Source organism: Cebus imitator, unplaced genomic scaffold (assembly GCF_001604975.1).
Source record: "Cebus imitator isolate Cc_AM_T3 unplaced genomic scaffold, Cebus_imitator-1.0 Scaffold174, whole genome shotgun sequence".
NCBI lineage: Eukaryota > Metazoa > Chordata > Mammalia > Primates > Cebidae > Cebus > Cebus imitator.
The window spans coordinates 2,599,734-2,621,244 of record NW_016107489.1 but is presented as its reverse complement, the minus strand read 5'-3'; the positions used below and the strand labels follow the sequence as shown (position 1 = coordinate 2,621,244).

The 21,511-nt window shown below is 35.9% G+C and overlaps 1 protein-coding gene and 1 long non-coding RNA gene across 5 annotated transcripts in view; one reads left to right on the top strand and one right to left on the bottom strand.

The window, feature by feature from the left end:
- Positions 1-21,511, bottom strand: part of LOC108315567 (prolylcarboxypeptidase) — a 77,726-nt gene that overhangs the window by 21,959 nt on the left and 34,256 nt on the right. For all 4 annotated transcript variants that reach the window (XM_017544935.2, XM_037744443.1, XM_017544936.2 and 1 more), the window contains exons 2-6: positions 14,907-15,047; positions 8,412-8,513; positions 5,513-5,694; positions 5,100-5,257; positions 4,244-4,413 (exon numbers count right to left, since the gene is read on the bottom strand). In XM_017544935.2, coding sequence (XP_017400424.1) covers positions 4,244-4,413; positions 5,100-5,257; positions 5,513-5,694; positions 8,412-8,507 — 606 coding nt within the window. In that variant the 5' untranslated portion in view covers positions 8,508-8,513; positions 14,907-15,047. The remainder of the gene's footprint in view (positions 1-4,243; positions 4,414-5,099; positions 5,258-5,512; positions 5,695-8,411; positions 8,514-14,906; positions 15,048-21,511) is intronic.
- LOC108315570 lies at positions 2,996-20,565 on the top strand. Its single transcript, XR_001829990.2, has 4 exons — positions 2,996-3,036; positions 3,622-3,683; positions 12,807-12,898; positions 18,165-20,565. It is a non-coding gene; the product is annotated as an uncharacterized LOC108315570 (long non-coding RNA).

Here is a 21,511-nt window from a genome sequence, read left to right as displayed (position 1 = left end):
AAACACAAATGCTGACTCTCTAGAGCTTACAATCACTGTAACTACACAACATGTATTCAACTAAAAGCTAAAAGAAAAATAACCCTCACAAAAACAATGCTTAAATATATGTGCTGTCTCATGCTTACCTTTTTAAAACAATTTTTCTAATTCTTAGGTCATCTTTATATTTTTATATGTTTATTTGTTTTGGCAAAAACTTACAAGGAATTTTGTGGCAATATGAAATTTTAAAACCTTAAAAGCATATAATAGTTAAAAAAAAAATCTGCAAAACAGTAGAGTAATATGAGCCATTTCCTAGAATAAAGATGAAGAGTCAGGAAACAGAAACAGCATTAGAAAGTCCATTTCACTCATTCCAGTTTTAAAGAGTATAGAAATAGTTGAGAAAGTAGAACATTCATGCAACCTTAATACCAAACTAATCAGATCTGCAACCAAATATTTCAGTTCTGCCCTTTGATCCCACATACACCAGACAAAGTAAAGATGATGATTTGTTTAAAAGCTTTAAGTGTTCCTACCTATGAGAGTACACATTTAAATAAGAGAAAGAAAAAGGGGTCAAAGAGAAATTTTTAACAGAGGAAGGAAAGAAGATAGGTTGGGAAAAAAAAAAAAAAAAAGACCAATCTCCTCTCAGAGCATGGTCCATCCACATTAGAGAAAGGATTAAGCAGATACATTCAGCTTTTCTAACAGATTTTCTTTCTCTAAGGCTTCAATACCCCTCTCACACTCACTCAGATAATCACATTAGTTTTGTCATTAAAAGCTCCCTTTTCATAGAATGCACCTAAACCGCTTAAACCACCCAGAGAGGTCGCATACATTACCAAACAGCAAGACAAACGGAAGAGATTTTTCCATCTTATGTCATTATTTCATTTATTTCATTATTTCATTCTATCTACATACACAGAAGCCTATGCTAAAATATTTGAGAAGTTATCAGCTGAAATATGATTCCAAAATTAACAAATTACTTCATCCTTTAAAACTGTCTTTAAGCTGAGAAGAGACCTAATAGTTTTCATGCTGACAGAACAGTCAAATGACAGAGGGGTTTTCTGTTTCCCTTTTCTCTTCTTCCTTGTGTTCTACCAGCCAAGTCCATGATTATTTCTGCATGAATGTTGCAGCTTCTGTTAACAGTAAACAAAAGCAAATGGAGTCTGAGCGTGCAAAGCCCAAAGACAAATTAAAAAGAACGATACTTGAATTGACACGGAAAATGGCATTTAGTCACTGCCCATGGATCCTTCAGAACTGTACAAGGTCCCAGACAGAACTGGAAATCACCTGCTTTTTTTCATAACCCAACTGTTACATATTATCTCACCATCCTAAGCCTGAGTTACAGACTCAGAAAAGGACCACTGTTAGTCAGCCCTTTAAAAAGGAGGAAGTATATCAGAGGGAGGAGGAGTTCTGGTTAAATGGAACTATCCAAGTGAAAGAGCGGTCCCCAACTGGGTAGTGTTCCAGGGATTAGTGGGTTGGGAGAACAGAGAGGGGGTCAAAAAAGGAGAAATAGAATGAACAGTGAAAGAAAGTGATCTGAAGCTACAAGTTTCGAAGGAAGAAATAGTGGAAAAATTCTGAAAATCAAATGGGTAACTATAGGATGAAATTGGAAAACAGAGCAAATGGAATTTCTCCAAGCAAGAGGAAAGAGATAAGATTACTTTTGGTGGGGTGCAGGCTGGAAACAGAATCATAAATGTAAGCAATCAAGAATTCTTCGGTTTGTCAAGAGAAAGGATAATGTCAGTAAGAAATAACTGAAGAGAAGTACAAGAATTAATCCTGGATAAAAGAAGTAAAAGGTGATTGTGAGGGAAAGACATAAAGATATCTTACCTTAAAAATAAACCTTTATAATGCATATATATAAAGGATAATAGGATTGCATTAAATCAAAAATAGATGACAAAATATTTGAGGTATACTCTGCTGGTTTTGAGTAATTATTTAGAAGAGCATAGGATAAAATATTGATTTGCATGTAAGACTGAACAGCAAAATATCCCAAAATGTACATTAAAGAGGTAGGGAGAAAACCAGTTAGACTGCTCACTATTCCAAATTGTGGTACACCAACTAACATTAAACAGGTATATTTCTCCAGCCTTTTTCTAGATCAGTTGTCGGCAAAGTACAACCCCCCAAGCCAAATCCAGCCCACTGCCTATTTTCACAAATAAGGTATTATTGGAGACAGCCATCCTCATTTGTTTACATATTATCTATGGCTACTTTCATGCTACAGCTGCAGAGTTGAGTAATTGTGACAGAAACCATATGGCTTGCAAAGCCTAAAATATAGCCCTTTACATGGAGAAAGTTTGTCAATCTCTGTTCTAAATAACAAGAGAATTCCCCATATGTTTTTAGCATCTGACAACGCATTCATTCTTCAAGTGAGAATAAAGATGCAAATATAATTCTCACCTTGTGCATAGACAGATACAGAGTTAAATCTGATAGATGTCACACTGTGAGCAATAGTCCACTCAACCGTCAGTCAAGTTTCCTCCTAATCCAGTGCAATGCAGTAGATATAGGCTCTGAACAATGAAGACCCAAGTTCAAATCCTACTTCTACCAATTCTTAGTTGAGCTTTAATTTCTTCTCCATAAATCTTGAATTATACCTTTTTCTACACAGTACTTTTATAAGAATTAAGTGAGACAGCATACATGAAAGTGCTTTGTAAATAGTAAAATAATATAGACAGATAAGGCATTATTAGCACACAGATGTTTATGGAAATGAACTGGTGTAGATTTATTTTTTCCTTATCATTTTGATCCAGGTTTTCTTCTCTTTTCCTTTCTTTTCTTTTTTTTGAGGCAGGGTCTAGCTCTGTCGCCCAGGCTGGTGTACAGTGGCATAATCATGGCTCACTGCAGCCCCAAGTAATCATCCCACATCAGCCTCCCAAGTAGCTGGAACTACAGCCACGCATCACTATGCTCTGCTAATTTTTTTAATTTTTAGTAGAGATGAGTTCTCACTATGTTGCTCAGGTGGGTCTCAAACTCCTAATCTCAAGCAATCATCCCACCTCAGACTCCCAAAGTGCTGGGATTACAGGCATGAGCCACCACACCAGGCCTATTGATTTAGGTTTTCTAACATGAAAGTGATCTGCTCTTTTTAACAACTTTGTCTTGTCAAAATTCAATCTAATTCAATACCTATTTACCTCCAGCCTGCTATATGCAAGACACTCATTAGTCATTCTACTTTTTAAATGAAGAAAAATAATAGCAAATGAACTTTTTTAGTTACAAATTTTTAAGCAAGGTATACATGTAATAATTCAAAGGGGTGGTTAAAGCCCATTTGAAACCCGGCTCTCATATCACCAATACCATTTTCACTTCCAACACTCATTCTAGCTGAAGAGTTGGTTATAGCCTCTAAATTTAACCATCAAGCTGGCCAACCTTTGTTCTTAAAACTAAAAGGAAAATTCTTTACAAAGAAATGCTTAAAATGAGCATACACAATAAAGAATTTTGACATGAAAAGAACCTTAAAATTTATATTGTAATGTGTTTTTATACTTTCCAAAGTGTTTCATATCCAACATTTTATTTGATTCTCAGTACAAAGAAAGGAAGACAGAGGATGGGGAAAGAAAAGCACCTGGCCCAAGATCACATAGTTGGTAGGTGAAGCAGCAGTTCTGGACCAAACTCTCACTTTCAGAATCTAATTTGATGTTGTTTCAACTCTACTGTGCTGCATGGGGTCACTCTTCACACTGAATATAGCACTTAGAATGCTTTCACAGCTGACTAGATCACAAAACTATGATAATGACTGCCATTTTTAAGCACCAATCATGTATTACACAGACCCAGGTTACACATATATCACAAATATTATATCACATACACACAAAGTGCACAGCCCAGGATTTGACACATAGTAATTATTCCATTAACTGCAACTTCTGGTATTATTTCTAATTCATACAACTCTATAATCAATAAATTTTACCTCCATTTTTCAAATGAGGAAACTGAGGCTTAAAAAAGCTAGGTAACATGTTCAAGCCCACATAACCAGAAAGTAGCAGAACGCAGGATTCCGGCTCAGGTTGGACTAACTCCAGAGCCCTTTTGTCACTGGGACTTTCTCTGATGCAGAAAGTCAGAGAATTCATGTTAAAAAAAAAATGAGAAGTGGGTTATTAAAAATGATGAGAGGACATTTTCCTATTACCTTGATGGGCCAAGCAGGCAAAGGCTGTAAAAAGTTAGATGCATAAGGATAGTCCACCATTGCCAGATTCACCCAGGTTTCAGAGATCCAGTCTTTCAAATGTTGGATGTCCTCAGAAGTTAATGGGCTGCATAAGTGAAAGGCTTCAGAAAGCCACTGCAAACCACTGCCTAGGAATAGAATCGCATTGTTGGAATCTAAAAAGTACTGGTCAACAGATGGCTTTACAGATCATTTATTCTTCCCATGGTATTTTAGAAAACTCAATCTTTTACACCCCGTTTCCCAGAATATTTTTAGAGCAACTGGAGAATCCCATGATAGACAAGTTGCCTATCCTCATAGAGTTTATCAGAATTAGTATTCAGAATTATTCCCACTTTTTAAGATACCATTAAAATGAATAAATAGGAATACCATAGAACAACAAGAATACATAAACTAAAACTAAATAAAACAAATGGATGTATCTAACAAACAGTGCCAAGCAAATGACAGTAGACACAAAAAAGACATACTATGTAATTCCAATTACTAAAACATTTAAGAACAAGTAAAAATTAATCTATGGTTCTAGAAGTGAGGAGTTGGTTTTGCTGGGTAGGTATGGAGGTAGTGACTGAAAAGGCATGAGGAGATTTCCGAGATGCTGACAATGTCCTTTATTGATTTAAATTCTAATTACATTATGTCCTTGCTTTGTGAAAATTCATCAATCTATACATTTTAATTTGTATACTTTTCTGAATGTACCTTATACTTTAATAAACTGTTTACTTAAAAAGTGATGACTACTGAATTTAACAAATAAAAGGTTAAAAAAGCACACAATTCCATTCTCTTAATTAGATCTTACCAGTACTTGATAATCGATTAATGGCATCCCAGGACCTGCGGATGCTCTCTGAACAATGTGGACCACTTTTCCTAAAATCTGTAGTTACAATCTTCATAAATACACCACAAGGTACTAAATCCTCAAACTGCCAGATAGGGGCCGAAGCTGCAAGAGCTCTAAACAGCAAGAAAATCAAAGAAGGAAAAAAGAAAAACATATATATATGTATATATGTCATCTAAATCAAGTTTTAAAGTTGAAACTTATAATAAACAAAAATGGTAAGAAAAATAACACAGCTGTTAATGAGATAGAAGCTATAAATCTCAGTATAATATAATAGAACATGTTTTACCCAAAGTGAATCTCTAAGTTTGCCTTTGCCTTGATAATCATTAAGAAGCTCTCATGTTCAACATAAATGCACTTACCCAACTACCATATGAGGATATTTCATCCTAAACCAGGCTGCAAGCATGCCACCATAGGAGCCTCCTATGGCAATGACAGGTTGATTTTCAGCTCCTGGGATTGTTCTTTTCAAGTGTTTGATTAACTCTGCAAAATCAGCCAGAGCTTGTTCTGATGTCAGAAAATTCAAGTGTCTGGAACCCTAAAGAAAAATAACAAAGAACATGGGTATAAATGTGCACATAATAGCAGCTTAGGAATAGCATGGATCCAGAAGACAGCCAGTGTCAGATAAGCTTTTCTCCAAATAGAATTTCTAGGCAATTGAGCTAAAACGCCTAGTCAAAGCAATAGCTGTGCGGATTTAAACAACTCATGAAAATGATTTTAAGTTTGTGGAAGAACATAATGTATTTTGCATGCAAGTGTAATTGCTATTAAATGCTATTTACCAAAGACTTTGTTAAGGTTGTAGAAACAATAGAAACAAATTATAAGTAAAATTTAATAGCAAATGTGATCGAATATAAACTAAGCTTAATAGATAACTGTTATAACTTTTGTTTCGAATCTTGGCACATTTAAAATGTCTACCACATAGGCAAACATAAACTCAATCTTGTGGACAATTGAGGTAAGAATCACCAGTAAAAATAAAACTCACCCTTCCTCATCAGAAAGATTATATGTGACCTCAGCCTTATCAACAACTGAAACAAAGTAGCCTGCCTATTGTAAACAACCATAAAATTGGAAAGGAAAAAAAAAAACTATTTTCAGGTATTGGAAAACAGTTAACAAGAGACACTGATCTTTGAGAAAAGGAAAACTCATAATGTTAAGTTTCATAATTGTCCCGCTCTCTACATGAGGACAATTTACCTACTATAGTATAAGAAGGTGAAGCTCAGTGTCCAGCTGAGCTGAGGAGGCTAAGGTCTTTTAAAATATGTCTGCAAATTCTTGACACTCCTTCCTTTAAAATGTGAAGTCTAATTCCACTCCCTTTGAACTTGGATGGGACTTAGTGACTTGGTTCTAATGAATAGAAATAATGATATATGACTACCTAAGTTAGGTCATTAAAAAAACACTGCAGCTTCCACCTTGCTCTCTTGCACTGCCAACTTTGAGGGAAATTAGCTGCCTTGTAATAAACTTAAGCAGGTCCTTAACTGCAGCCTCTTGTCAACATCCAACATGTTTAGCTCTTGTGTGAGTGATCCTCCAGAGCAGAAAGGCTCTCCAGCCCCAGTTAAGCCTTCAGATGACTGCAACTCCAGCTGACATCCTAACCTCATGAGACCCTCTGAAACAGAACCACCTCGCTAAACCACTCCTAATTTTTCACCCATGTAAACTATAAAGTAATAGATGTTTATTACTGTTTTAAGCCATAAGGTCTGAGGTACATCTTTACATAGCAATAGATAGCTAATATGGCTACATACCTCTATTAGGCTACCCTGTTTGACTTTCATGCTTTGGTCTGACCATTCTGATTCCTTCCATCATCTTGCATATTACTGAATCACATAGATCTCATCTTTCCTCTCTCCTATATATGCCACCTACTCCTTTAGCTTTCCCCCTCTTCCAAGATATATGCTTTCTAACTTCTTACCTCCTCTCTCCCTGTCTGTCACTGTCTTTTACTTCTGGTTTTTATGGCACTCTGTACAGTGAGTGCATTTTTTTCCTAATCCTTGCATAATATCTGTAACGTCCCTCAAGCTACTGACAGATTCTGTGAGCACACAAAGGGAAAGAAGTATATCAAAAAGAACCCCTGGCTTCATTTTGCTAACACAGTATCCACCACAGGAACCTAGGAGAGGAAGTTATATTTCTATCTGCAACAAGCTGACTGCTTCCTAATGGTTTCAAGATCTGTCAAGTCCCTTAATCAGGTATTTATGCAAAATATGAAGCTAAAGAATAGAATTTCCCATATAGCCCAACAAATATCAGCAAACTGTCCCACTTTCTATTTACAACACAACACTTTTTACTTATTTTTACTCATGTATTTATTTGTAATTTGCGATAGTAAAACCTCCTTTTTAAAAATAAAAACTCCTTTCAAAACAGGGAGGCTAGTAAAGGACTGGCCCCAAGTCCTTCTAGCTGAGGGTTCCCCAAAGCATATGTATATACTGGTGGTCTTAGGAAGCACACAAACATTTTTAGTGGAACATTTATTGTTTCATTTTAGTGTAATTTGGAAAGAATTACCAATACATAGAGCCCTTGGTTAAGATAATGCTAAATTTAAAAGTGAGTTGATTAAAGAAAAATATTAAGTAAATAATAGTACACGTGCCAAATTACTACAGCCAGAGTCACAAGGACAGTAGTACATGAATGACACAGTTGAAGAAAAAGTGTCCTGGTTTATTAGGTGCAGAGTCTGTGACAAAGGCCAAAGCTCCTGCGAGAACAGGAATGGCTGAAAGGGAATCTGAGGGGCCAGCGGGCCTTAATGCACCATACAGCTTATTTGTCCTTATTTTAATGATTTTATTTTATTTAAAACACCATATAAATTTGCTATGCTCATTAGATTTTTTTCCAGTGGAAGGCTCAATAATTTAAATGTACAATTTATAAAGCGGAATTGTTTACTGATAGTTTTGAAATAATAAAAAGTTCCCTGTACTGCCTCTGCAGCCACAGAGTAAGATTTAACTGCCTGAGGCACATTGAGTTAAAAACTGATTAACATTGAGAATTATAATAAAATGGCTAAGGAAACCTTCAATCTGTTCAAATTATATCTAAAAGGCAATGATTAAATATAAACTATTGAGCTTTTAGGCATTTCAAATTAAAATTATCTCACAGTGGGGCATGTAATTTAGAAACTATTCTAAACTGAAAAGAAAAAACTTGTAACTTAAAAATAAAAAGTATATTTACCTTGAATGAGCTGTCACCAAAGGGGAGAGACTCTCCATAGTATCGATGTTCAGCAAACACCAACATAGCTTTCAGTTCCTCAGCCACGTCCCACATGAACCCCTAAGAAAAGTTTACAAATTCACAGGATAAAATCAGAAGGTGAACATTTTAGCAAACCATATGAAATAGACGTTAAGCCAGACTAAAAAGAGCACTCTGAAAAGTTGCACAATTTATATTTGTTCTACAAATAAATGATATAATTGCTGTCTTATTGTTGCCTATCAATCTCACACTTTATGAGTGAAACAATTAAAAATAATCCCAGGCTGCTCATCCACTAGTCATCCACATCTTTTTAACCTGACACTCTAGCCCTAGAATCGACATTATGTCTAAAATGGTCTTTAAGTACAAAGAGCCAGTACAAATCCTACTGAAATTACTTTTAAAAATCAAGAAGGAGGCTGGGCGCAGTGGCTCTTGCCTGTAATCCTAGCACTTTGGGAGGCCGAGGCAGGCAGATCACGAGGTCAGGAGTTCAAGACCAGCAGGCAGATCACGAAGTCAGGAGTTCATGGCCAGCATGCTGAAATCCCGTCTCCACTAAAAATACAAAAATCAGCCAGGTATGGTAGCATGTGCCTGTCATCCCAGCTACTCGGGAGGCTGAGGCAAGAGAATTGCTTGAACCAAAGAGGCAGAGGTTACAGTGAACTCAGATCGTACCACTGCACTCCAGCCTGGGTAACAGAGCAAGACTCCATCTCAAAAAAAAAAAAAAAAAAAAAAAAAAAAAAAAAAAAAAAAAAAAAAAAAAAATCAAGGAGGAGGGACTTTTCCCTAACTTATTCTATAAAGCTAGCATCATTATGATACAAAACCTGGCAGGGACACAATAAAAAAAAAAAGAAAACTTCAGGCCAATATCTCTGATGAAAATAGATGCAAAAACCCTCAACAAAAAACTAGCAAGCCAATCCAGCAGCATCAAGAAGTTAATTTACCAGAATCATACAGGCTTTATTCCTGGATGCAAGGTTGGCTCAACATACACAAATCCATACACAAAATGGAATTCACCACATAAACAGAATTTAAAAATAAAAACCACATGATCTTCTCAACAGATGCAGAAAGGGCCTTCAATGAAATTCAAAATCCCTTCATGGTAAAAATTCTCAATAAGCTAGGTATTGAAGGAACATACCACAACATAATAAGAAACATCTATGACAAACCCATAGCCAACATCACACTGAATGGGTGAAAGCTGAAAGCATTTCTCTTGAGAACTAAGACAAGCAAGGATGCTCTGTCTCAGCACTCCCATTCAACATAGCACTGGAAGTTGGAGCCAGTGCAATCAGGCAAGAGAAAAAAAATAAAAGGCATCCAAATAGGAAGAGAGGATGTCAAACTATCTCTTTTTGCAGATAATATATAGGCTATACCTAGAAAACCCCACAGACTCCACCAAAAGGCCTCCAGCACTAACAAAACAACTTCAGTAAAGTTTCAGGATCAAATTCAACATACAAAAATCAGTAGCATGTCTATACACCAATAACAATCAAGCTAACAGCCATATCAAAAACACAATCCCATTTACAATAGCCACAAAAAGAATGAAATACCCAGGGATACAGCTAACCAAGGAAGTGAAACATCTCTACAATGTGAATTACAAACCACTACTGAAAGGCATCAGAGACAACTCAAACAAATGAAAAGACATTCCATGTTCACACATACGAATAATCAATATTATTAAAATGGCCACAGTGCCCAAAACAATTCGCAGATTCAATACTACTCCTATCAAACTACTGACATCATTTTTCACAGGGTTAGAAAAAAACACTTTTGTAATTCATATACAACAACAACAACAAAAATAAAACCTGAATCGCCAAAGCAATCCCAAGCAAGAAAAACAAAGCCAGTGGCATCACACTACCGAATTTCAAACTATACTGCAAGGCTACAATTACCAAAATATCGGATAATGGTACAAAAATAGGCATGCAGACCAATGTGACAGGATAGAGAATCCAGAAATAAAGCCACACACCTACAACCACCTGATCTTAAATAAAGTCACCAATAACAAGCAATGAGAAAAGGACTCCCTACCCTATTCAATAAATTGTGCTGGGATAACTGGCTAGCCATATGCAGAAGACTGAAATTGGACCCCTTCCTTTCACCATATACAAACATCAACTCAAGATGGACAAAAGACTTAAATGTAAAACTGAAAACTATAAAAAGCCCTAGAAAGAAAACTACAAAATACCATTCTGGAAATCAGCTTTGGCAAAGAATTTATGACTAAGTTCTAAAAAGCAATTGCAACAAAAACAAAAACTGACAAGTGGGACCTAAACTAAAGAACTTCTGTATAGCAAAAGAAACTGTCAACAGGGTAAACAGAAACCTACAGAATGAGAGAAAATATTTGCAAACTATGCATCTGGCAAAAGTCTAATATCCAGAATCTGTAAGGAACTTAAACAAATTCACAAGAAAAAAACAAACAACCCCATTAAAGAGTGGGCAAAAGACATGGACAGACACTTTTCAAAAGAAGGCATGCACAAGCCCAACAAACATGAAAACATGCTCAACATCATTAATAACCAGAGAAATGCAAATCAAAACCACAATGAGATATCATCTCATACCAGTCAGAATGGCTATTACTAAAAAGTTAAAAAATAACAGATGTTGGTAAGGTTGTGGAGAAAAAGGAATGCTTATAAACTATTAGTGGGATACTAAATTAGTTCAGCCACTATGGAAAGAAGTTTGGAGATTTCCCAAAGAGCTTAAAATAGAACTATCACTCAAACCACCAATCCTCACTACTGGGTATATGCCTAAAAAAAATAGGCTAGGTGTGGTGGCTCCTGCCTGTAATCCCAGCACTTTGGGAGGCCAAGACAGGTGGATCACTTTAGTCCAGGAGTTCAAGACTAGCCTTGGTAACATAGTGAAACCCTATCTCTCCAAAAAATAAAATTAAAAAGTAAATTAAAATTTAAAATAAAAATAAACCATTCTACCAAAAAGACACATGCCCTTGTATGTTCATCTTAGTACTGTTTGCAATACCAAAGACAATGAATAAATCTAGATACCATTCAACAGAGGACTGGTTAAAGAAAATGTGGTCTATACATACCATGGAATACTAAATAGCCATTAAAAAGAACAAAATCATATCCTTTGCAGTAACATGGATGTAGCTGGAGGCCATTATCCTAAGTGACACAGTAGAGCAACAGAAAACCAAACACTGCATGTTCTCACTTATAAGCAGGAGCTAAACACTGAATTTACCTGGACACAAATATGGGAACAACAGACACTGAGTGACTACTAGAGGAGCTGAGGACTAACAGAGCAGGGAGTATGAGTGTAGGGCATGAGTTCAACAATTGCCTATCAGGTACTATGCTTATTATCTAGGTGATGGGATCATTCATACACCAAATCTCAGCAACATACAATTTACCCAAGTTAACAAACCTGCATATGTACCCCCTGAACCTAAAATAAAAGTCAAGGGAAAAAAAAAAAAAACATACATACAATGGAGAGAAAACAAATTAAAAATAAAACGTAATTTTAACTTTTAAAAACATGGTCTTCAAATTGCACTGTTTGCCAAATCTTCCAGGAAAGAGCTAAAGGTATCTAAAGAAGCTGTCTACTCATAGACACTGATAACATAAAAGAGAAAACAAACAGGCATACTAAACTCCCTGGGGGTTTTCAATTTATCTTATTTATTGGAAAATAAATAATAGCTCACAAAGGCTAATATTAACTGAGTGTTTATAATGTGTCAGGCACTGTTCTAAGCATTTTATATGTATTAACTCAATTATCACAGCAATCTACGAAATAAGCACTTTGATTACCCCCATTTTATAGACAAGAACACTGAGGCACAAATAACCTTCAACATTCACACAGCTAGTAAGCAGCAGAGCCAAGATTCAAACATAGGCATCTAGCTCCAGGGCACCAATATCAAGAGCTGTTAGATCTCCTTGCTACAACATCTATATCTGGTCATTAGCCAATCACTTCAATTTTTTCACTTATTCTGTTGTGGCCTCAGAATCTTTTCTCAACAAAGCATTCTAGGCAGTCAACGTCAATTAGATTTAGATTTAGCACAGATTAAAACTGTCATTCCAGTGCACATTGTTGCTTTTTAGTGTGTTGCTGCTCCCTAACAAAGACTAAGAATCTCAAGTGTTTTTGTTTGTTTTCATCAATGAATGAACAATTAGAAGAGTTGTACGCATGTAAGGAGAGAGAATATAACCATTTATTTGTGACGGTTTCAATAACTCCACTTTCTTAAGGACCTACTCATTCACTGCCATTTATCTACAGATCCTGCAAACATCCAGTTCAAGAATGTCCACCTCTGCCTGCCCCACTCTGGCAGTGCTGATCACTCCCGCTTCTCAACACCACTGTGCTAGGTATAGATCCTGGATACTGTGTTGCAAAATTTGCTTATATATATGTCACACACACCAGACCCTGAGTATCTTAAGAGTAAAGATCATGCATTAAAATGTCCAGACCTCTGTGCAGTTGACTTCAGGCTTTGAGAGGAGGCAATTTCATTGAGCTAGTTCCCAATGTAATAAGTGACCTATTTTAGGAGTATTCTTATTTTGCAAAAGAGGTCTGTATAATATATTAACATCTTTTAACATTATGGGTTTGCAAGTCCCTTAATCTTCTTTAAGTCCCGACACAACTCTATGAACTAGCTATTATTGCTGTATTCATTTAGCAGATGAGAAGACTGAGGCACAGAACAAGAAACTAACCCAAAGTCACACAACAAAGTGACAACATCAGCCTTCAAACCTTGTCAATCTAGCTGAAGCCTTCACTCTTGACCACTGTACGATGCTGCCTCTCGGCAAATTAATGTCCAGAAGTGAATGTGCATTGGAACATTTTAGTATGTAAAGGGAGGTCTCTGGGGCTGGGGATGGGCCAGAATTTGCCCTTCTAGGATCTGCCTCTAGTAGTTCTTTGGAACTGTTCCTACTCTGATTATCTCTTCCTTTCCACTACTTTTGAGAATGGAGATTCCCCAGCAAGCCTTAAGTTCTACCACAGTGCCTGTCAGAGTAGTGCCTACTGGAGGCAGGAGCAGATCCCTGCCTATAATAAAAGAGAATGGGAACTGCAAAAATCACTGGACAGAAGTTGCCCTGTGGCCTTCACATAAAAGGAAGTCACAAAACAAGGAGAAAATAAACAAGGCAGACTCTGTTGTTTCACAGAATAACAGAATAGGAATCTGATTGTAAGGAGGTCCTGATTTCATTCATCACTGACCTAAAAGCAATAGGCCTCCTAGGATCTTATTTCTCAGGGAAGTATTTTATTTCAACTAACTTACTTAGATTCTTAACATTCCTAATGAGAAATGAGAAATACAATAACAATGTAATTGGATTCATATCTTTACTTTCAATTCATATACCAGTTCAACAAACATTTACTGAGACATCCGGACTACCAGGCACCATGCCATAGACATCGGCATTGGAGATAATACAGAATTCATTCCCCACCTTAAGGTAGTTTCACAACTAGCTTTTTGGTAGAAAGTTGGCATTTTCTAGTGTCTGCAGTGACACAATTGAAAAGGAGCATTTCTTCCTTTCACATGTCTTTCTAAATTAAGTTTTGTTAATGGATTTCAGCATTATAAAAAGTGATAGAAAATATAGTCAGGGAAGCAAGCTAACAGGCTATATACTATTCCTAACCCTCACAAATAAAAGAAAAATGGTTGAACAGGAAAGCTAAACTAAAATGTAGCTACAATTTAACCTTTTCCAATTCTTATTTATATATCTTTTCTCATTTGCATTGTTTAGATTTTATTCATTCATTCATTCAATAGGTGTTTATTTATCACCTTCTATATGCCTAATACAGTCCTGGACACTGACAATATAACACTAAATAAACACAGAAATTCCTGCCCTTGTTTTTATCTTCTAGAGATCATAATCAAAATAAACTATACATAGTAACATTTTATGCCTGTTTCCCCTATAACCTTGTTCACTTTAAAAATAAGCTGAGATTTTAAAAACAAAACAAAGGAAAACAAAAAATTTGCAAAATTCAGTTCTCTGAGATGTTCAGGCAGTCCATGAAAAATAGAATAAAATAATTCTATTATCCAAAAATAGTACATTATTCTTTTCATTTGTAATTCTTTAAGGCTGAATATGCGGACTTATTAGATATCTGTACTTAATTCTTTTATGAACTTCCTATTCATATACTTTCGCTATTTTTTCTATTATTAGTGAGTTAATTTTTTTGTTATTTTTTACAGAACTTTACAATTAACAACAGTAATGCTTGGTTATATATATTGCAAAACATTTCTTCCAGGTTATCATAATAAAAGGCAAATTGAGCACTGGAATTTCACAGATATGCACATACCGTGTTATTACAAAACCAGATAATGTCCCCTTCATTACCAGTGTAGAAAAGTATCGATCCACCATTTTCCTTCCAGTATTTATCAGCTACTAGGTACCGCTGATTAAAAGTTTTCACAGTATTAAATCCAAAATGATCAACCTGTGATAAAAACAAAACAAACAAAACATATTTCAAAGGAAAGTAATTAAATGAGATCAACATAAAATTAATTCTTCTATTAAAATCAACCTATACTACAAAAATAATCACAAGAAATTTTAAACTTCATTGTTTTATTATTAATAGTAATAATGATATTATTGTTTTGAAATCATTTTCTTTATATTATAAAATAAAGCAATGTTTGCTATTATGGTCAAGATTTTTAATGTAAAAGAAAAAATACAATTATAAAATCAAGTAGCTACTTAAAAACATAATATTAAAATTAAATTGCTGATACAGTATGAACCCATTTTTTTAGTTTTTAAATGTATTTTTTAATTGGTAAATAAAATTTTACAAATGATGTATATAATACGATGCTCTGAAATATGTATACAATGTAGAATGACTAAATTGAGCTAATTAACATAAGCATTGCCTCACATATTTATATTTTTTGTGGTAAGACCACTTAAATCTACTCCCAGAGCAATTTTTAAGTATATAATACATCTCATTACTTTTCAGAATACAAATATCCCTTACTATCTGAGTTTTCATTATACAAACTTCCAATATTGAAAACTCATGAATTAAATAGACTACTGAAAAGGTTTACTACCATAAACCTTGTCACCCCAGCACATCATAGACATTCTAAGTTCCAAGATTTTTATGTCTGTACCATTTCCACCAAAAGAAACTAGGGCTTATTAGTGAAGTGACTAATTGACATTTGGGACAAGGAAGCTGCAAGATAAGCCTATGTATCTTGCTATGCAAGGAAGCAAGAAAGTGCTCAAAATTAATGGAGGGTTGTATTTAATGAACATAGGCACCAGCTACAAGGGACTACCACTGGCAATCATTTTAACAAATTGAACATAAAACAAAAACAGATTAAACATAAAAAGAATAATGACTAGTTATTTGAAATATGCAATTCATGAAACTCCATTAGTTCACAAAAATATTTTTAAAAAGGAAAGAAAGGAAAAGGTTCATTTGTCCTCATTTAAGCTGTCTATTAAATCAACTCCTTACTTTGAAATTGGGAATTAAAAAGTTAACAATTCAACATTTAATCCAACAGAATTGTATTTGATGGCACTGAATAGGCCCAGTTAATAAAGAAGAGCTGTGTTTAGTCAAATGTCAGCTAATGTAGAAGGAATGACAGAATTAGAATAGTGAGAGTTCTGTGAAGTTACCGATTCAGGCAAGAATTATCAATTGGTGTTAAAAGCATTAGGAAAATGGATAATATGAAAATTAACATTCATCTAGTATCAAAGTAATACCATAGAGAATACTCTCTTGTCACAAGGGGAAAACATAACTACAATGGAAGGATCCAGCTGTCATCACTTTAGTAATCAATTTTGTTAGTATCATGAATGGTAAAGCAGGCAGGGATTATGTATCTCCTCATGTGGCAAAACATGAAGCACATATCCCCTATGATGTATTCCTGCCAAAAATGTTCCATTTTATTTTAATCCAGCCTTTAGATCTAATTTGCAGGTTCCAGGAAATATAAAGGTAAAAGAGCAGGTTGAAGATACTTTAAAGGGACAACAGATAAATCTGAAGGTAGAACATTTTACAAGGCAATATCATGAGAAAGGACTACTTTAGATTAAATGAATTTTAAGGAACATAATAACCAGACATAATACATGACCCTATATTGGATCCTAGTTTGAACAAACAAGATATAAATGATGATGTAGGAAGAAATGTGTAATTTTAATATGGGCTGAGTATTAAATGATACAAGTTGAGCATCCCTAATCCAAAAATCCAAAATTCAAATTCTCCAAATCTGAAACTTTTGAGCACCAACATGGTACTCAAGGGAAATGCTCATTAGAGCATTTTGAATTTTGGATTTTCAGATTAGGGATATTCAATCAGTAACTATAATGTGACTATTACAAAATAAAAAAAAAAAAAATCCAAAATCTGAAATGCTTCTGGTCCCAAGCATTTCAGACAGGGAATACTCAACTTGTACTAAAGACTTGTTCATTTTATTAAAAATGATCATATTGTTTTGGCTACATAAGAAAATGATTTCTTAAACTGAACTTTAAATATATTTTTGAGATTTTTTTACCCTTTGAGTTTTTTTAATTTACTATTTAAAATATACTTATTAAATACTATAACATGGTAAGATTCATGTACAACTATCTGAATTTACAGCTATCCCACAGTACGGAGTCTCCCTGAGTCTTTTGCATCATGGGGGCTGAATTCCTCAGTGCTTTTGAAGGACATAAGTGAGAATGCAGCACTCAGTCTGGATCAGACCTAGGCTGTTTCAGTGCTGCTCCAGTCTCCTGGGAGCAACCCTTAGTTCTGACCTAAACCAGACCCTGTAAGACTTGCCTAGGTCATTATAAAACAGATGGGACTTCCTACACCCAGCTCTATCTACACACACGGTTCCCATTTATACCACAGGTCCTAAAATACAAGTGTCTCAAAACTGTACCTAACTGTATACTTCCTGGTATCTATAATCATCACCATATGTAGTCCTAAAATATACTCTAAAGACTGTCTACTTTTCAGGAAAATAAGCAGTTTATATGGACTAGGTATGTAATAATGAGGTCCATGTGCTATAAGCTCTTCCATTATACATGTTACTCAGTCATTTACTCAACAAGCATCTATTGAACTCCTATTCTGGGCCAAGTACTAAGCTAAGCAATGGGATAAAGAGTTGGCTGAGCTACAATCCCTGCATTTAACTTAAACTAATTCAACTACATACACTCAGCCTAAAAATAAAAGAGCAAGAGAAACAGACAGATAGTGAAAGGAAGATGGACAAGTGATTTCATCTGCTTCCATTCAATTAGTACAGCGGTTCTCCATGTGCGGTCCCTGGACCAGCAGTATCAGCATCACCTGGGAACTTGTTAGAAATGCAATCCCTCTGGCTGAATCCCAGACCTACTGAATCAGAAACTGTGGGGTAAAACCCAGTAAGCTGTTATTAACAAGCCCTACAGGTGATTCTGTAAAGTTGTGAAAACCACTACGTTAGAACAAGCATCAAAATAAGACACTAATTTGCTACTCCTTCTCTTGTTCTAGGTTTCAGAATACCTAACACTGTAAGCATCGCACTATGTTGAATGAGATTCTGGTGTCTAAAGATATGAATTACCACTGAACATACCCCCAAATATAAGCTAACTGTAATATTTGACACTCAACGTGAGAAAGCACCACAGGAACACCTGTTGAAGCTCAGCAGGTTTCAACAAGGGAGAACTTAAAGAAAAGAAGCTCGTGGCTCTCGAGGAAGAGTCCTTCCCACGAAATTCTTGAAGATAATTTTGCTCTAATGACTTTCACCTCACCCACTGCCTACAGAACTGAGTCTTCATGTAAAATGAGATATTGCGGTGGCCTTTAAAAGCAGCCCACAAAGAAAAACACTAATAATCCAATCTAAAATTTTCAAATTTGAAAACACGGGTATTTGTATATGTCATGTTGAATATAACTGATAAAAAGTTCTTGCCAGAGAAACACTTCCATCTAGAATTACAAAGGCCACAAGAACTTCAGAACCAGAGAAAGCCAAATTCCCTTGTGTGGCCGTGCCCAAGGTACTCCTGCTCCTAGCAATCATCCTTGATTATTAAGATTGGGGAAAAGAGAGAGGAACCCTGGCAAGAAAGTAGACTTGGGAGTTAAGAGACCTGAACTTGAATCTCTTCTGTGAAGCCTCAGGCAAATCACTTAACCTCTCTGAACCTTAGTATCTTCCTGTGTAAGATAAGGATAACAACATATAATTCAGAGGATTGCTGTGAGGATACGAAAAATGTACCTAAAATACCAGGCACAGTTCCTGATATATATATGCTTAAAAGATGTTAGTTCTCTTCTCTATCCCATTTGCACACCAATCTTAAGCATGGAGTACTTGGATGGAAGGCAGATTAAGTTCTTCACAGAATTACAGCACCTTAGAATGTTTCAAATCTCCTATTTTCTTAGTGCTTCACCTAAGTACTAAACAATTGGAAATATGTAGTGAAACATCCTTTGCGTAACATGAATTAACAGAATTTCCTTGGCTCCTTCCTATCATCAAGGATATCAACTTCTGGCTAGATTTCAAAACCGAATGGCCAGGCACACTAGGGGCAGTATGCCCTCTGCTGTTGAGAAGTGGCACCCACATGCCACTTCCTGTTTTGGGCTCCCAAATAAAGATTTTTGAATCAGAACATGAAAAGTTGACAAGGGCCTTAGAAATCATGCCATCTGTGTTGCTCAACTGAAGAAATTCGGCTCGAAGAGGTCAGATGACTTGGCCAGGGTCACAAGGCTGAGGCAAAGCTAGAACTTTATTTTTGCAGTTTGGCTTATTGAACCAATTAAATCATGGCACTGTAAAGGCAACACAGAATGACCTCAGAAACAAACCTCTCTAGTCATGCCCAGCAGTTCTTTCTAGCACATAGTCCAAGAAATTTCTTTTTTAATTTTTTTTATGATCCAAGAAATTTTAAAACATGCTTCTCCACTTTACCATGTGGAGAAGAAATAGATCTGTGAGAATGGTAGGCAAGAAGAAAAGAGAACATCCTTTAAATGATGTTTATTGTACAAAGTAATTATTTGGACTTAAAACCACTCAAGAATAAAGTTCGCATCCAGAAAAAATCAGTAGCAACATTACATCTGTTAGTTTTGCTGGCAAGTTGGGGGCAGTGCGGGTGGGAGAGGTGGGGGTGGGAGGGAATAATGCAGAGCACCTATCACGTGTCTGCCACCGTGCTGCTGCTTTATGCAGCACTCCCTTCCCCCTCTCAGCAGTTACCCTCTGGGGGCACTTTCATCATCCAGTTTTAAAATAAGAAGGCTGATGCTCAGAGAGACCAGATTTGCCAAGGTAAGGTAACTAATAATTAGGAATCAACTGTAATTCTTTTCATGTGCTTTTAATCCCTACTCAATCCCACCTCCAAGAAAACCCAGATCTTTCTGCTCCTTGCATTCTAACAGGCTCATGCAGATAAAGCTAACCATAAACTTCAACCCTCAGTAAGGGACACTCTGGGTATCTTTCTTCTAAATTTGCAAAATGAAGGACAAATATCCCAGCCATTTACTAACAGTGACATTGTAGAATATGTGGAATGTGGGTCTCTTCATTGACCTGACAAAAATTGTTACTACACTACTATTGCTAACTCCATTAGGACACTGAAAAAACCCAAAATCACATTGACTCCTTCTCCGCAGCCTTTGGTTTTAGAAAACTCAGTATGCAGTTGGATTTATTCAGGCACCCAGATATCTAATAACAGTTAACTGAAATTTTACTAAAGATACAAAAAGTTTACCCAGAGATATACATGACCAAAAATATTAATGCCTCCAATAAATCAAAGCATCTTAAAGGAGTTTTGCGTGTGCTCTGATTTCCAACTCTAATGCAGAGATGCTAAAATAAAATAAGACCCTCTTTCTCCCATTTGATGTGTGTGTCCTATGTTAATTTGGGGATTGTGGCATTACATTCCACTAGAGTTCTTAAATGGAGACTGACAACTTTCTGGGCAAGCTTGACATCCCCTGAAAGGATGAACACCTTTCTGTTAGAAGAACACAGGTTCCCAAAGAAGGACTAAAATGAGGAAGAAAGGTGAAGTTTAGACAAGCCCTAGATCTACAGTTGGAGAAATATGGCTGTCTAGGAGTGGGATCCTACTAAGCTGTCCCTCTCACATGGGCACCCTAGAGCTAGGACAAGATCAGAGAGCAAAGCCACATCTTTTGAGTCAGATCTCTGGCTCTTGGAATACTCCTGGTTTATTTCTTCTTTATTATGTCAAAGCCTTTCAAAAATCCTGCTTAAATATTCTACCTTTACTCATCTGTACAGTGAGGTTACCAGAAAGTATTGGAGACTAAATTTGACTTAAGGAATTAAAGGGGAAATAGTATCCCCCAGTGACAGTGTGGTGGTGGCAAAGGAAATGTTTACAAGTCCCTCCAGGAGGAAGGCGAGTCCAGAAAAGAACTGTCCTCTCTTCCCACAAAGATGCTCTTTTCATTGCCAACCTTAGAGGGTCAAGCGTCTATCTTAACAAAAAAGATGGAAGTCCTCTCAGAGATATCCTTCAAAGACAATCATTTTTGTATGTAATAAGACAATGCTCCTCTTTACACACCTTCTGTAAGTGTTAACCAGCAGACAGAACGGCATTCCCTGACTCCTATGCTTTTTTTTTGTCCTAACATGCCCCTACTATTAAAAATGAGACCTTAGAAATAAATTTAATTAAAAAGAAAATGGTAAATGAGGAAGAGAAGAAAAAAAGTGATAATGGGAGAGTCCATCATAGGGAAAATTGGTGCCCCAATCTCCTATACTCAGATAATTTGAAAGGCAAGAACACATTAGCTACCACAGTGTC